Source organism: Calliphora vicina, chromosome 5 (genome assembly GCF_958450345.1).
Source record: "Calliphora vicina chromosome 5, idCalVici1.1, whole genome shotgun sequence".
Taxonomy (NCBI): Eukaryota; Metazoa; Arthropoda; class Insecta; order Diptera; family Calliphoridae; genus Calliphora; species Calliphora vicina.
Window position 1 is genome coordinate 51,929,199 of NC_088784.1, and position 17,166 is coordinate 51,946,364.

The 17,166-nt window shown below is 29.2% G+C and overlaps 1 protein-coding gene across 1 annotated transcript in view; it reads left to right on the forward strand.

Moving 5' to 3' along the window:
- The window catches only part of Myd88, a 169,051-nt gene that overhangs the window by 103,102 nt on the left and 48,783 nt on the right, over positions 1–17,166 (forward strand). The window contains exon 3 of the mRNA XM_065511439.1: positions 133–401. Coding sequence (XP_065367511.1) covers positions 133–401 — 269 coding nt within the window. The remainder of the gene's footprint in view (positions 1–132; positions 402–17,166) is intronic.

Genomic DNA, 17,166 nt, shown 5'->3' on the forward strand with positions numbered 1-17,166 from the left:
ATCAAATACAATTTATTTTCCATTTTTGTTTTAAAACTTCGGTTTTAGGAGGGGGTATTTCCTTTTTCACCCACCTGGATGAAAGTAGTAATTAATTACTGCATTAATTATTTTTTTTTTTGTATATTTCAGTGGAAGATACTAAAACATATCAAGCAAAGCTACAACAGTGTTTAGATTTAAATTCTGATGATAATGTTGATATGAATACAGAAAAAACTTATGGCGATTTTGGGCATGGTTCTGATTCAAATATTTTAACAACGTCTGACGTGATACGTGCGCAGAAGGGATTGCCGCCTCAAATGTATGATGCTTTTGTACTTTATGCTGATGCAGATTTAAATTACGCTTCTGAAATGCTAACAAAGTTAGAAGACAATCCGGAGTATAATTTTAAGGTAAATTATTATGTTTGAGACTTGCTTTATTTTATTTTTCATATTTTCTTATTGAAGACGGTGAAGAAGACGGATAAAAATACATTAGTACAATTTAAAAAATCCTTTAAAATTGGCTAAATCTGTGTGTCACAAAAGAAACAATTGTAATATTACAATACATTTTTATTATATTTAGTTTGTAAATTATTGGAAAATGTCTGTCTGTCCGTCCGTCCGTCCAACATTAAGAACAAAATTTGGTACAAATGTTGCATGAACTCATGAAATGAATATGTTCTCCGAAAAGTATCTTTATTGCTCAGAAATGACACAAACTGTTGCCAACATATTTTGTACAACTTATTAAAGCTTTTTAACGATCACAAAAGAACGAAAATCACTGCATTTATGCAATTTTCTTTTTAAATAATCAAGAAAATGTTGAATTTGCGGCAAAGAGTTTGGTTACGGAGCGACGCACGGTGCTTTGTCTTATAGACAAAAATCAAAAAAAGTTTTGGTCTCAAAATATTATAAAATATATGTTGATCAATAGCTAACAACACAGCTCAAATAAATTTGTAGGAATTGGTTTTATTTGACTCTCTTAAACTTCACCAGAGGTCGCTAAACTGGCCTACCTAAACAAAAGCGTAAGACGGAACGTTTATTTCCGCTTAGCTTTAACGCTGAAATTCCATACCTTAAAACAGGGTTATCAAAAAAATAAATATAACAACCCTGATAATTTAGACAATTGGGGGATTCAAACGGTGTGCTATTAGGTCGTATTGTCATAATGTCGTAAAATATTTTTTTAGTCTAATCAAATTGTTGTTGTGTTGCGAACAAAAAAAGTTATTTTATGACAAAACAAGAAACATAGTTCAAACAGTCTTATTAGTTTATAACTTTTTTGTTTGAAACACAACAAAAATTTGATTAAACTAAAAAAATATTGTACGACATTATGACAATACGACCTAATATCACACCGTTTGAATCCCCCAAATATATATAAATATATTAGTAACTTTTTTTTTGAAAATTTGTGTTACATTGATTATACTTAAGCATCTATAATAAATCTTATATTTATTTCTAAAAAAATATTAAAATTTTCATATATAATTAGTACACTTGAGAGCCCGAGTATGGGACATGTATCATAATAATTTATAATTACTATTTGTTTATTTATAGTTTTAAGTACACGAATTTCAATTAAATAAACAATTTAAAAAAAAAAACATATTTCTGATAATTTGAAATATATAAATATAAAAGAAAATAAATAATGTATACTATTTTAAATATTTACACTTATGTACATACCTCCATTTTCTAATAACAAATATATTTTTTTTGCTTATTTGTTTCTCCTTCTTTATTTATTTGTTTACATTTGTTGTGTTTTGCAACTAACTTCACTATTAAACGCGCTGTCAAAATTGGATTTTCCAATTGCAAAGCGTTGCCGCCGCGTTATTTCGGTATGCTACATACAAATTGTATGGGCATGAGAATTTTTGACAACTAAAAAACGCTTGCCGCCCGTGTTTAGGTATGCCAGAAAGTCAATCAAATTTAAGAAAAAATTAATGAATAAAAAAATTAATTGAATTGCTTCAAGAAAATAATTCTCAAAAATTAATTTTTGTAAAAATTAATTAAAATTTTTGTTTTTTGAGTTCTTTTGTGTTTTTAAAATTCGGCAGTAATAAAATTTTTATTAAAAATTTCGACTAAATTTTTTTATCGCTCAAAAAAATACATTTTTTTAAAAAAAATTAAAAAATTACAAAAGTTTGTTGGAATTTAAAAAAAAATCGTATAAAATCGTACATTTTTTTATTTCGTTTTTTCTTAGTATATAGTGTTGGTAAAAAGGCTGTGAAAATATTAGAAATATATTAGCAGTCAATTGCAGTAAATATACATTTTTATCAATCTGCATACTAAAAAATATAGTTACTATTATAATTTTGTATAACTCTGCTAATATAAATTGCTGTTACTATTCATATATTACTATACAAATTGCAATGTTAGTTTGCAATTTCTAGTAGCAGATACAACCAGTTATCAACTCGTTATTGTAGCACAACAACCAAAATATATGTTCATGCTATAGTAGCATACACACTTTTTTGCCGAACTAATATTGCGCGTCAGCATTCGTTTTTGTTTTGTTGTGCTAGCAATTTTCTCTGGCAGCAATTTACATTTCTTTGGTTGCTTTGGATGCTGCTAGTTATTTATTTGTCAAGTATGTTATACGAAATAACGATTATTCATTAAAGTAAATATTTATGACTCTAATTGAGATATTGACTTGAATTTTAACATATCTAAACAAAAAAAAATTGTTCGGAATAAATGTGGATCAAAGTGTTCCTAATGTTGATACAAATTTTAGTTTTAGAAACTCACTATATACATATGTAATAGTATAATAAATAAAATCTTTATTTATTAACAAAACTCAATGAAATTTTCAACGTTTTTTAAATTTGTCATCCAAATTACAAAGTGTAAAAAATCTTGTCAAAGGGAATCTGGCAATTCCTAAAAATTTTGGCGAAAATCCCAAAAATGGTATTTTTTACAATTTTAACCATAGGGTCTACATTTCCTTTGGGGCTGGAAAAATACTTTGGGGATAAATAGGGAACACATCAAGGTTTCTAAAGCTGCTTTCCGTTTTTTGATCCCAGCTTTGGGATTTTAGAAAATGTGTCCCAAAGTTGACCTATTAAAAAATAGGTCATATTCCGACGGGTATAGCGATATATTCGAAACATAGGACATGTTTTTATACCAAAATGTTCTCCGTTAAGATACCTTACAGAAAAATATAAAATTGTTATATGTTCTTAAAGAAAGTTTATTTTTAATAAAAAAAGAGTTAATTCACCTTTTCGCCCAAAAAAACAGCCAAAATCAAATATTTTTTAAATATCTAAATTGAAAATCGTTTATTTTTGGATCCATAATGTATATTGCTCTGAAATCTTTTCGTAATTTAGTTGTCAATCTAACAAGAAAAATTTGGTCCAAAAGTACGACCTATATTTTTAAAAAAGCGGACCAAGGTATGGCAAAATTTTTAAATTTCAATTTTGAAATGCCTATATATCGGAAATTATAAGAGATAAATAGCACAAGTAAGCATGTTTTTTCAAGACCTAGCCAAACACTTTCCAAAAATATAAATATGTATATTTGAAATCGGATGAGAAACAAAAAAAATTGCACATGTTTTAAAATGTTATATGTAGGTACCTCGGGATCATTTGTAGGTTCCATTTTAATAACTTAAACTCTAATACTCCTTGTTTATGTCCACGTAAAATTTTATCCCAATCGGATTAGCAGTTTAGAAATACCAGATTTATTTCCAAAAAAATTTGATTCTGTCCAACTGTGCATTGGGTGTGTTTACTTACATATATGTTGTTATAGCTGAATATCGAAACCCTGATTAGTACCAACTTTTTGCCACAACTTAAAAAAAAAATGCATTTTAAAATAGGTCTAAATTCACAATTTTTACTTAAATTTTGTGTATTATAGAGTAATAATGTTAAAGTTATGTTTCAAGATATATGAAATAATATTAATGACTTAAATTTAATTAAAGAAATAGTCAAAAATTTATTATATGAAAATTAAATTATGCATCAAATCTTAACCAGAGTTCGCTAATATTATATAATTTTAAGCAAGATGAGGTAATACTTTATATACCGACTTATTTTTGTGACACATCTCTCTCAATATTTTCTTATGGATTATTTATGGATTCAAATTCAACAACAATCCTAAAATTTACAGAATCTTGCCGTTTTGTAATATATTTTTGTGAACTGCATTGCCGACTACTGCATTACCAAAAATCGGAGAACACAACAAGATGAAGTTAATTACTGTGAGTTATGTATTTTGAAGCCATTAATGAGACTTTTGGAAAATATAAGATTACATATATATCAACGTATAGGAAATTGTGTCTTCTTTTCAAAAATATATTAAATTTTTAACAATTAAAAATTTGATAGAAGACTTTTGTCAAAAATATGGGAATCAAAAATGGTAGCTGATTTTTTTATAAAATTTTAATATAATAAAAGTTTTGTTTATGAATCGTTTTTATCGAAATTTGAAACTTATATAGAAATTTTTGGTCCAAATGCAAAAGTATGAAAGAAATTTGTGAATTATTATAGAGAATTCCACAATTCAAAAAAAAAAAATTCAAAAATCCCTAAAATGGTATTTTTTAGGTTTTTGACTTTGTTTTAAGAACATGTTGGGTCATACAAGAATTGTTTTAATTTTTTAAAAGCAGCTATGTCATAAGAGTTAATTTGGCTATGTAACTCGCAGATATAAGTTTTGAAATTATAGTTCTTCCAAAATGTTATCTTTGAGAAAAATATAAACAAATTATTTATTTTGTTTTTATTTTCTTAACTAAAAATTAATGTAAGTACTTTTTTCGAAAAAAATTCGTGAAAAAACTACTTTTTAAAATATTTTTAATTTAAATGCACATAACTTTTGAATTAGTATAGATTTTAAAATTATTTTTTTGCTATTACTAATATATTTGTTGGTAATTCAAAAATGTATATTTGAACAAAATATGAATAGATTTGGATTCACTATTAGTAAAAATCCAGACTAAAGTAGGATAAAACCTTGAAATTTTAATTTTCAAATGGTAATATCTCGTCAAATATAAGAGATAAAATATAGTTCATGCAATGTTTTTTGTAGCAATCTTCTTGTAGATTCTACACCTATAAAAATCTTTCAAATCAGATCGGGAACAAAAATTTGGCATCATTTTTAATTTTTCATATACCAGATACCCCATTTTGGGGCCTTGAGGTTCCGCCATACCTTCTAAAGTCCAAATTCAACACATAAACTCAGCTATACCTCCTCTATAGCCATGGAATTTTATTAACATCGGACTGTTGGTATAGAAGTTACAGATTTATTTCCACTTTTTTTTCATTTCCCCACTGTGCTCGAGAATACAGTTGTATGGAGGCTGGGTGAAATCATGAACCGATTATGACCAAAATTAGCTAAGTTTGTCCTTGGGTCAAAAAAGTGATGTGGACTCAATATTATTGGAACATGTCCAAAATTGCGACATATACCTTGATTAACAAATTTACATGGACAGACGGATGGAGATGGACAGACTGGCGGACGGACAAAGATTATTCAACCCAAAAAGTTATTCGGTAAATTCAAATAAACATACCAAGTTTCATTACAATCAGATAATTTTTGCAAAAGTTATAGAATTTTTACAATTAAGGATAAATGGCAGGACCAATAGTCCGTTCTGCAATCACAATAAAAATTAACAGAAAGATTGTAATCTAAGTGCGTATAACAAACGCAGATTTTCATGATTTTTAGATCAATTATGTAGCCAAAATTAAAAATTATATTTTTGGTATATATGGGAGGTAGGCTGGTCTTAGGATTCTCTGTAGGAAAGACCTTCCTCGATACGAGGCATTATAAAAACAAAACATTCCGTGGTTGGTCCGATTTTGACAAAAAATTTTATTTTTCTTAACTAAGGTATTTTATATTAGCACGCCAAATTTCAAAACTCCTTCTATTATTGTCCCATCGTTATATGGGGACAAATCACTGTGCGACGTGCCCCATACAAAGTATATATTTATTATTGAATATCTGGAGAACTATACTAGTAACATTCTTAAAACTGCATGAGTTATTTTGTATGTAGTTGTGAATAACAACAACTGAACGTAGTTCGGAACAAGCGAGATTTTCCCTCCCATTCAAAGATATTATTCATTATCAAATATATTGGGAACTACTATAAACAGAGTCAGTATCCGTTTTTTTTCTTAAAGTGAGGTTCCACGTTCGGTTAATTGTTATTAAACGATAGGGGTAGCGAAGCGCAACGGGTTAAGCTAGTTTTATATAAAAATATTGTTAAAGGCATAGAGAATTATACATAGAGACGAGACACTCCGATTTGTTAAACAAAAATACAACAAATCATACGTCTGATACAAAAACAAAATACATTGACTAGCATGTATTTTGTTGTTGCCAGAGATAGGTTTTTGACAACAGACTTAGTGTTCTGACAATTACGTCTCGTCTCTATGTTACCCTCTGGTTAAAGGTATTTATAGACGTCTTTGTCAAATTTGTCAAAAACTCAAGTATCCTAATACAATTTCATCGTCTAAACAAAATTTGTATTAGATTTTCAAAAAATACGAATGATTTTTTTGATTTACGGTCGGTATTCAAAATTTGTTTAAAACAATTCAAAAACTCTTTATTTTCATATGTATCGATTATGTACAGTATTGGCCATAACTAAAGCACCCCCTCAATGGATTTTTTCAAATCATAATTTTTTTTGATAAAAACGGCTTTTTTTGTATATATTTTATTAACTAATATTGTTAATGTTCATTTAGTAAAAGATAATTTTATTAAAAATTAATTTAAAATGATAAATCATATAAAAACTCAAAACGTATCGGACAAAACAAAAGCACCCTCTTATAAGATGTTTAAAAATTTGACTCGGTACTGCATATTTGCAATGTGAGTTATCGGGAATCACAATGAATGGACTTAAAAATTCCAAAAGATAAAAATATAGGAAGACAATTACAAGGAACAAGTACTCCAGTAAATTTAAAATTAAAGTTATTGAAGACTGGAAGACGGGCTTATCACTACATGAATTTAGTAAAAAATATTCAATTAACAGATCAGTTAATTCCAGACTCGTTTCAAATTTTTTTAAGACTGGTCGAAAATCTCCGGTGCGTTCTGGAGGTCCTTCGCGAAAAAAACCACGATATTACGATTCCTTGATCAAAAGAGCAATACAAAACGATCCTGCAGCATCAGGTATTCAAGTACGAACAAGTTTAGGATTATGCGTTAGCGAAAGAACAATCCGTAGAAGAGTAATAGAAGCCCGATTATTCAGCTGACGACCAGCAAAAAAACATTTCTATCAGCTAAGAACAAGAAAGCTAGACTGAAATTTGCCAAAGCCCACATCGAATGGAGTGTCAAAAATTAAAGACAGTACTGTTCCCTGCCGAATCCAAATACAACTTAAAAAGTTCCGCTGGAATAAGGCGTGTACGCAGACTAAAAGGAGGAAGACTGAATCCTAAGTATTGTAAAGGAACAATTAAACATGGAGGAGGTAATATAATGGACTGGGGTTGCTTTTCTTGTCAAGAATTTGGACCAAATCATAAAATTTATGGGATTATGGATCGGTTCATGTACCGTGATGTATTGAAAGCTGTAATGTTGCCTTATGCCAGTGAAGAGATGCCAATTATAGGGAGCTTCCAACAGGATAACTATTCTAAGCACCCCTCCAAAGTTTGTAAGACTTGGCTACACAGCAATAAGATTCATGTTCTTCGTTGGCCTGGTCAATCTCCCGATCTCAATCCTATTGAGAACTTGTGGCACATTGTTAATTGTGAAAATAAATCGTGAAAATTTTTGAAATAAGGATCGGAAATTTTCACGATTTATTTCATGCCGTTAAAATAGCCTGGGAAGGAATATCGAAAAACGCCATCCAAAACAAAGGATTTGCAACAAAAAATTAACTAAAATTTTTTTTATAGTATATCCTTGAAGGGGTGCTTTAGTTTTGTCCGTTTCATTTTCTACCTTAAAATATTTTTTGATTATGATAACTTTGAAAGTATTTGTTTATCAATAGTAAACATATTAACAAATGAAAATAATACATAATATATATTTAAAACTTTGATTTTATACAAAAAAATACCATATGAAAAAATTGAGGGGGTGCTTTAGTTATGGCCAATACTGTATTTTTAAATACAAATAAAGCAAACAAAAATGTCAAGAAAATATAAAATAAAAATAAAGTTTTCACAAAAATATCAATCAACAAAGAAATAAAATATTTGTAATAGTATCGTGTAAACAATAAATGTTTTTTCGAAACGATTTCTTGACATACCGAATGATTTCAATAATATTTTAAATTTGATAAGTATTAATACTCAGTATTGCCGTCTATAAATACCATAAATGATAAAATTTTCTATATCAATATTTTTAAAAATGTTATTAAAGTTTTTATATAAATATGTTCAATTATTTTGAAATACGATATATTTTATTTTAATAATAACTGCGGACATACTTCAAAAGTATGTACCACCGTAAAGTCAGAAAATTAAAGCTCGCAAGAAATCATTAAACTTTTGCTAACGAAGTAATTCGATATTAGAATCGGACCAATATTTCTCCTAGCTCCCATATAATTGCACTATCTGATAATAGTTAAGCTCTCATAAATATCTTAGTTATATAGATATCCAAATGAAATTCAGCACAAATAAGTTTTATGTAAGACGAACTCGCAGCACCAAATTTTAACATAACGATCGGTTCATAATTAGTCATAGCTCCCATATAAGACCCACTTCCGAAAATCACTTTAAATAGCATAAATCTCTTAAAAACATTGGTATTCCAATAAAATTTAATACAAATAAGTTAAATATATACAGAAGTCATTTCCCCTAATTTTATAACGATCGGTCCATAATTAGTCATAACTCCCATATGAGGCCCACTTCTGAAAATCATTTTAACGAGATTTCTTAAAAATTTTGGTATTCATTTTACATTTTAAAAGATAACTGTTTATAATCATCTTCAAGGTGTAGGGTATCATATGGTCGAGCTTGGCCGACTATACTTTCCTACTTGTTGTTATTCTTTTGGCATAATTAAATTTTAAAGTATTTCTGAAAGAGTTATCGAATTACTTCGTAAGCTAAAGTTTAATGATTCCTTGTGAGCTTTAATTTTCTGACATTAGGGTTGTACATTAGGGTGGTAGGAACACAGATCTGGTGGATAAATAGTAAAACGGGATACTTGATGTCAATGGCCCTTAGAGCCATTGGTCTTCTCGAGACAAAAACATTGATATATCATACTTTAAGATCCGACTGTAAATGCCAAAGATATAACGAAAAATGTAAAAGGGCAAAAAGAAAATATTTTTTTTTTTTTTGTACGGCGCACTTTTGTTTTCTGCTTGTGGTACTCTCTAGTGTACATATATGATTAATTTTATAATAATTTCAATAAACCACGTGGTCGGCTAATGTGTAGATATACCAGCCTTACAAACAAATATGTAATATGCCAAATAAAGGTGAATGGGCAGCGGAAGATTTAAAGAAAGTTATCTGAGCTATTAGAAACAACTAGATGGACATTATTTTAGCATCAGTCATTCAATGTCTCCTACGAAGCGAAGAATGTATTGAGGAGCTTCTGGTAAGCTTGGTCAGCCTCCAACTTTAACCGCATACATTGAAAATTATTTAAATAAAACGCAACTCATTTACAAATTAAATGTGTTAGTATACAATATTAACAGAACATGGTATACCACATTACCCGCCAATTTATTCAATGGCTTATTTATGGTTTTTTTTCTTTTTTCCCAAATATCTCTGAAACTTGAACTTAAACGACTTTTTTACTTACATGGATGTAAACGTAACACTCGTAGTAGAACACCAGCTGAGAACTGTTCCAATCGTATTAAGATTCTAAAAATTATAGTGAAAATAAAAAATAGGTATACCACATACCCGAACTTATTCTAAGCTTTATAAAAACTTGATTGAGTTCACATAAATGAAAGAACCGGTTGACCGGTTTCGGTTTTGGATACTGTAATACATATGTATTTCTCAATAAAATTAACTTAACTGATGTATTTCCTGTGCGTAAATCAGAGTTCTAAAATAAACCGTACCTTATTCGTACTGTTCATTTAAAGAACACATTCCCTTCATTTGTTTTTAGTGTTTTGCGCACATGTACATATACAATATACCGAACACTACGATTGTGAGATGATGTTAGCAAACACTAACCTGCAGTTCATTGCACTAGTTCCGCTACGTCGAATTCATTTGCCACTAAGAACTACTACTAGTGAATTTTCAACCCACTCGCAACGTTATTGACTGGTGAATTTAACACGGGGATGTCATTGCAAGTGGCCGATTGGCACATTCTGCATAACACTTCACTATTAAATTCAATAGTGAACATACTCCAGCATTTGAGAAAAAAAGAAAAAATAAATTTTTCTGAGAGCGGTGTTGAACACATAACCTCTCGTTTTCTAGTCAAATGCTCTAACCACTAAACCACAGAGATCTTATTTGTACTCAGTGTTGCCACCAAGACAATTATAAACTACACATGCCTCATGCCTAAATACGAGAAAAAATTACACATGTAAATAAATTTTCGTGATTTCAATACAAGAAATTGTCTAAAATTGTCATGAATATAAAAGGTTTGTCACAGTCGACTCTGGATGTTTGGACCAAATACGATCACTTTATTGTCAATGGACAATTTTCACTTGTGGTGATTTTAATTTATCCAGGAATTGGATATATTGGATTTTTTAGTGAACTTTTCTAATTTAATGAATTCTTGAGATCAGTCAAATATGTCAATCCCAAATACGCCTTTAACAATTATTAATCAATGTCCTTTTGGAAATTGTTACATTTCTATTAAAAATTTAACAATATTTAAAAATAGCACACTGTTTGCTTACGAATTTTAATTTATTCCTAATTTATATTAAGTGCTTTGAAATCAGGTTTGTTTTCAGTTTCAAAGATAAATATTTTTTACTATTTGTTTAAAAATTATAGCTCTGATCATTTTCCTTCCCAGTAAATACTTTACCATAAAATCTTGTAACGTTTATATTTTTAAAATTTTTAGTTATAAATTTGAAATTAAGCTTCTAAAATAGTAAGTCAATTTTAATGTTTATTATTTAAAACACAAGCTAGAAACCAGACAGACAATAGCATAAACTCAAGAAACTCTTACGGGTATAAAAAATAACAGGAAACAATTTGTAAATAAATTTTTCTCACACAAATTCCTACGTTCTTGTTTTTTTCTCTTAAGATTGGCTAACGTTACCCCGAAATAACTGCAATTACCGTTACCGATATAATAGTTCGATTTTGGTTATTACAAATTGTTATTGGAAAAACGTTAATTTTCAAGATAACGAAAATTAACGTTTTTCCAATAACAATTTGTAATAACTTGTAAAAATGTACAGTTATTATACTATTTTATATTTATACTATTTTATATTTTGTTCATGTTGAAATTAAAAATCTTATATGTATATAAACTAACATTTAGTTTCTATTACCAATATTACGCAAACAAAACTATCATAAACGGCGAAATGTCCATCTGGAAAACCAAACATAGCAATCTCCAAATTACTTATCGTATTTTTCTGCAAACCTTAATGTTAATTTAGTTCAAACTTGATTCATATCTTCATCTTATATATAAATAGGCCACACGTTTTTTTGTGGTACACTTTTAAGTATGTTATTGTCCACCAATATTAATAAAACATATTGTTTTCGAATTTCGGCCACCGGGAGAGTACATATAATTCCATTATACTGAGTAACAAGCGAGTACAATATAATAAATATGAATACATTTAGAGATACTGGATTTGTATTTATTTGAAATCTGAACTATCCATAATTCATTCATTCAATTAAAATCCAAAATATAGATAAAAGACATACATTGACAATATATTTTGGATATAATTGGAATTTAAAATTACACATGAATTACACATTCACTCAATTACACATGGGCTACACATCCAAGTTAAAATTACACACAATATGTGTAATTACACATGATGTGGCAACACTGTTTGTACTGCTCTCTAATTGTTATTAAGAATAACATGTGAGTCTACTCTCTATTTTTGCATTTTCTACATCATCATTGAGAACGTTTGTTATTAATTCATCATTGGTTATTAATTGCACTACATTTCACCAGCATATTCAGTAATAAGCAATAGTCAGCTATTTGTCCTAAGTTTTTGAATTTAAATTCATGAAAAATAAAATCCTCTAAAATATACCACTTCGATGGCCACATGTAATGCTGAATGTGGCCGTTTGTGTTTTCGTTCCCATTGATGATGTGGAAAATGCAAAAATTGAGAGTAGACTCACATGTTTTTCTAAATAACAATTAGAGAGCAGTACAAATAAGAGCTCAGTGGTTTAGTGGTTAGAGCATGGCGTAATGATTATAAGGTGTATGCGTTACGGCAACAAATACAACAATGCAAAAACAACAGGCACTTTGTTTTTGTTAAATCACTTTTATAGTGTCAAAAACAGCTGACTTAAGGCTCCATTAGTCTTTGCGTTCTGTAACGTTTCTGTTCTGTGCCGTTCTGAATGCTGTTATATTGTAGTTAGTTTTTCCGTAAGATCGTATCAGCTGTTTTTAAAATAATAACCAAAAAACCATCTTTGTGATTTTGTTACTATTTTTAGTGTTTTTTGTATTTAGACCTTCAACATATTATTGTGAACGTTTTTATAAATACATACATATATTTTTTGTTAATGATTTAATTTAAACTAATTTTTTTACAACATAGTACATACAATAAAAGAAATTTATATTTATTTTATTAAATTTCAATGTTTTTTTGAAAATATTATATTTTTTATTCTTTTGTTAATAATAAATATTTCCCTTTCAAAAATGTTGGCACCACTGCTCTCATATTGTTGGCATTTTTGTGTATATATGATATCAGCTGTTTTAGCTGTCACTTAACGTTGCGGACAAAATTCTGTTTTCAACAGATTCATCCGCAACAGAACGGCAACGTTACAGAAAAACTAACGACATACACAACTTTCCCTATGCTAAAAACAAAACAGCTGATTCGGAACGGAACGGAACGTACAAACTAACTAGGCCTTTAATGTAAATAAAAATATGTTTGTAAAGGTTGAAAAAATTTTTGTTTTATGAAAATTGTATAAAAAAAAAGAATTTGTGATAAAAATCAATGAAAAATGTTACATTAATTTATTAGATAAGCAATTAAAAGTGTGTTTACTGAAAATTGTTGTATATTGGAGTTTTCGTGAGCCGCCTGTTTATGGGTTTAACATAAAATGATCACGCTAAGGAATTTGGGTGTTGTGTCCCGGGTAATACCGGAACAGCAGCAACAAGTACATCATGCTGCATGAAGGGCTTTATACAGTCATGTCAACGTGGAAGTAGAATCAGCAGTATAAGCTAGTTGTCTATTTTCTTCCCAATACTGGTCATTTGCTAAAAATATGTGCGCCAATGTATCCAGTATGATCGAGTCCTTTCAAATACTTAACAGTTGTCAATTTCCTTCCCATTCCAGGGAATTTGCGAAAAGTATGTGCGCCAATGTATCCGGTATGATTGAGTCCTTGATATCGGTACTAATTTGAAGTTTATCAGATATGTGATATACATAAATCGTTCGTTTTGAAAAGATGTGATGAATTTTAATTATACACCAAATTCCTGATTATTTTCCTGCAAAATTCAAAGTCGAAAAGACTTAAAAATTTATTTTAAACAATGATGAAAACGAAAACATCACATCTTTTTTCGATTTAAAATTGATTTGAAATCGATTTCCATCACATAGACCCCTTTCACACTAGGCAATTTAGTTGCACAAGTCTGTTTTTCATTTTCAAAAACATGAATGAAAAAACAAACTAACTTGCCGTGTACAAGCAAGTCTGTACTCAAATTTGAAAAAACTTGTTATCCTTAACTCAACCTTGCCTCTGACATCAACAAACACAAAAATTGCGCAGAAGACTTGCGCAACTAATTGCCTAGTGTGAAAGGGGTCATACCTGTACAAAATTTGTTTCATAAACGTTCAATAAATAGAAAAGTGTTTACGAATAATATTTATGAATATATGTATATGTGTCCGTATGGAAGAACAGCCTAAGTCGAAACAAACCAATTTTGAAGTATTCCCACTTTTGTGTAATTTTTATTGATTCTTACACAAAATCTGTAACAACATATATTGGTATTAAATTTATTAGACATCAAAGGTACAAGTTTTAAAAAAGTATTGGTAAATATAGAAGACTTAAGCTACTCTTCCATATGACCACAGATATCATTATTGTTTATTAAAGGTTCTTTCATTACTAAAAGGTTTTTACGATTTTTTACTGGTCTTTACTGGATTGTTTACTTTTTGCATTTACTACTTTGTATAAACGAATGCATTCCTGTAAAATGCAATAAACAATTTTAAAAACTTTTGAGTAAACGAACAAAAACTGAAATGTAAATTCAATTACGAAAATCAAATTTTCAATTTCCAATAAGCATTTTTACTAGAATTCAAGTTGAAAGCCAGTGTAATTCAAGCTTTAAATTATAGTCAAGCAATTGAATTACAGTTGTATTACACATTATTTCAATAGCATTCTCCAGTAAAAAGGAAACATAAATTCAAGCCATATGTTTTTTGTTGGAAAAATATTTAATTTTTCAAATATTTTTCAAGTTTAAAACATAATTACATTTGCATTCAAGTCAAATTCCAACAAAATGTTCAAGTGCTTGAATTTTTAGGGCTTTGGTGCTTATTGGGTTACTTCTTTTATTAAAGTTCAACCAATGACAAAAATAGTTTATTCAATTATAGAAAAAAGTCAATAATACGTGTAATCAAATTAATTACTCAGTATTTGATTATAGTAAAAATTATCGATTAATATTTTTATCAAAAATTGCAAACAAACAAGCCATTTACTTTTCGTCCGATTCCAAGGCGATAGTGAACAAAATAATTTGAAAATTTTTGGAAAACAATTCATATATTTTTTTAATGTGTAATTTTACAAGAATGAAAAGAAATTTAGATTATATGTACACATTCATTATATTATATTAATGTAAAAATTATATTATAAAGAATTTGAATAAAAATACATACATAAGTTAAATACACAAATGCATTTTATTTTCCAATGAATTTTGAATGGAAATAAATTAATTATTCTTATTATTATTGTTATTATTATTATTGATATTATTATTATTGTTGTTATTATTATTTGAATAAAAGTTAAAAGAAGTTTTACAATTTTATTTTTAACATTTTTTTAAAGCCCAATAAGCGCTGTCTACTTTTTTGATTTTATTTAAATTACGGATTCGAAAATGTATCCGGCACTTAAAAAACAATTTTTTAACATTTTCTGGCAAGTCAACTGATCTGCTTTCCTCGACCAGGTGCTGATGAAGGTTTCGACGGTGAGAAATGTCAAGCCCATTTATTTTATGAAATATAGATTCCATTTCCTTTATTTTTAAAAGAAATTGGTTTTTCGGCTTTTTCAAATACCCATTAGACACCTGGTCAACCCACGTATACGAATCCTCATGACATTCGTATTCCACAAGTTTCAACTTACGAATGATATAGCCAGCTATATATTCTAAGGCATTCTCTTGAAGAAAACCAATGTCATTTAGATTCGTATCGTCTAAGTCATTGAGAACATCTTCACTTGTTTCTGGACAGATATGCTCTTCTAAGTCATTGCTATCTTCGATTTCAGAGGCACTGTTAGGGTCTGGCACATGCTCAATTATTGACATGTCATTGGAATGACAATGTAGCCAATCGGTGGAATCATTTTCAACATTTCCAGTGCCATTTAAATGCTCTGTGTTTCTTGCTAAAAATTTAAAAATATGAATTAAATAATTGTTACAAATTATAAAATTGCTATTGCCAAACCTACCTAATATGTATTTCCGAAGTCTATATTTAAAATCCTGTGGCGATGGAGGGTCATTTAACCCACCTTTGCTTCGGATTGCACCAAAAAAGTGCTCCAATACATCCTGGTTCAAACGATGTGTAACCAAGTACTTCATTTCGTAGCGTTCCACGTACTTATGAAGCATTTCAAGAGCGTTATTTGTCATAACGATGCCCTTTTGGAAATGCTCCAAAGTCTTTTTTCCTGGCACTATCGATTTAGACATTGCGTGTGTCATACGATTCAACGTATCCCGTTGTTTTTCATAGGATACTCCATAGGGTTCCTTAGAAGGTAAAAAAATAAATCGTTAATAATGTTTTACAAAAAAAAAAGAAAAAAGTACCTTGCCAGGGTATGTGAATGTATTTAACTTAGAGTTAAGCACATCAAACCAGTCGTTAACCAATTGGAAAAATTCCGCTGATTCCAGGGGTTGATAAATATCCACTCCATTGGCATAACACCATTTAAGGGCACGGGCTGTGGTATTAGAAAATAGCTGAGCAGCTAATTTAACCTTTTGTCGTCCTGAAAGTATATACATTTTTTATATTCATGGATACTTAAGTATAAGAACTACGGACATACCTGCACCTTTAACGGAAAGATGTTCCTCAGTTAACTTAAAGGTGATCGACACATCAGACTTAGAAGTGTGTTCCAAAAGATCAGAAATAGTACGCGGGCTCAAAAGAGTGTTGTTATAAATTAGGCCGGTATCCAAAAAATGGTTTCTAATTAACTTCAGAAGGTGGGGTGCATCGGCGAAGGTGAATACTTTTTCCTCCATATTGATGGGATTAGCAAACCATGGTTTATCTTGATAAATTGATAATTATTAAAAAATTATGAAATATTCAAATAATGGCCTTTATTTTTCTTAAATTTAACCTTATTGGCTAGTTTAATTAAATATTATTGGCGAATCTTATTACCGAATCTTAAATTAGGTCTTAACGATCTTATTTTTGTAAATT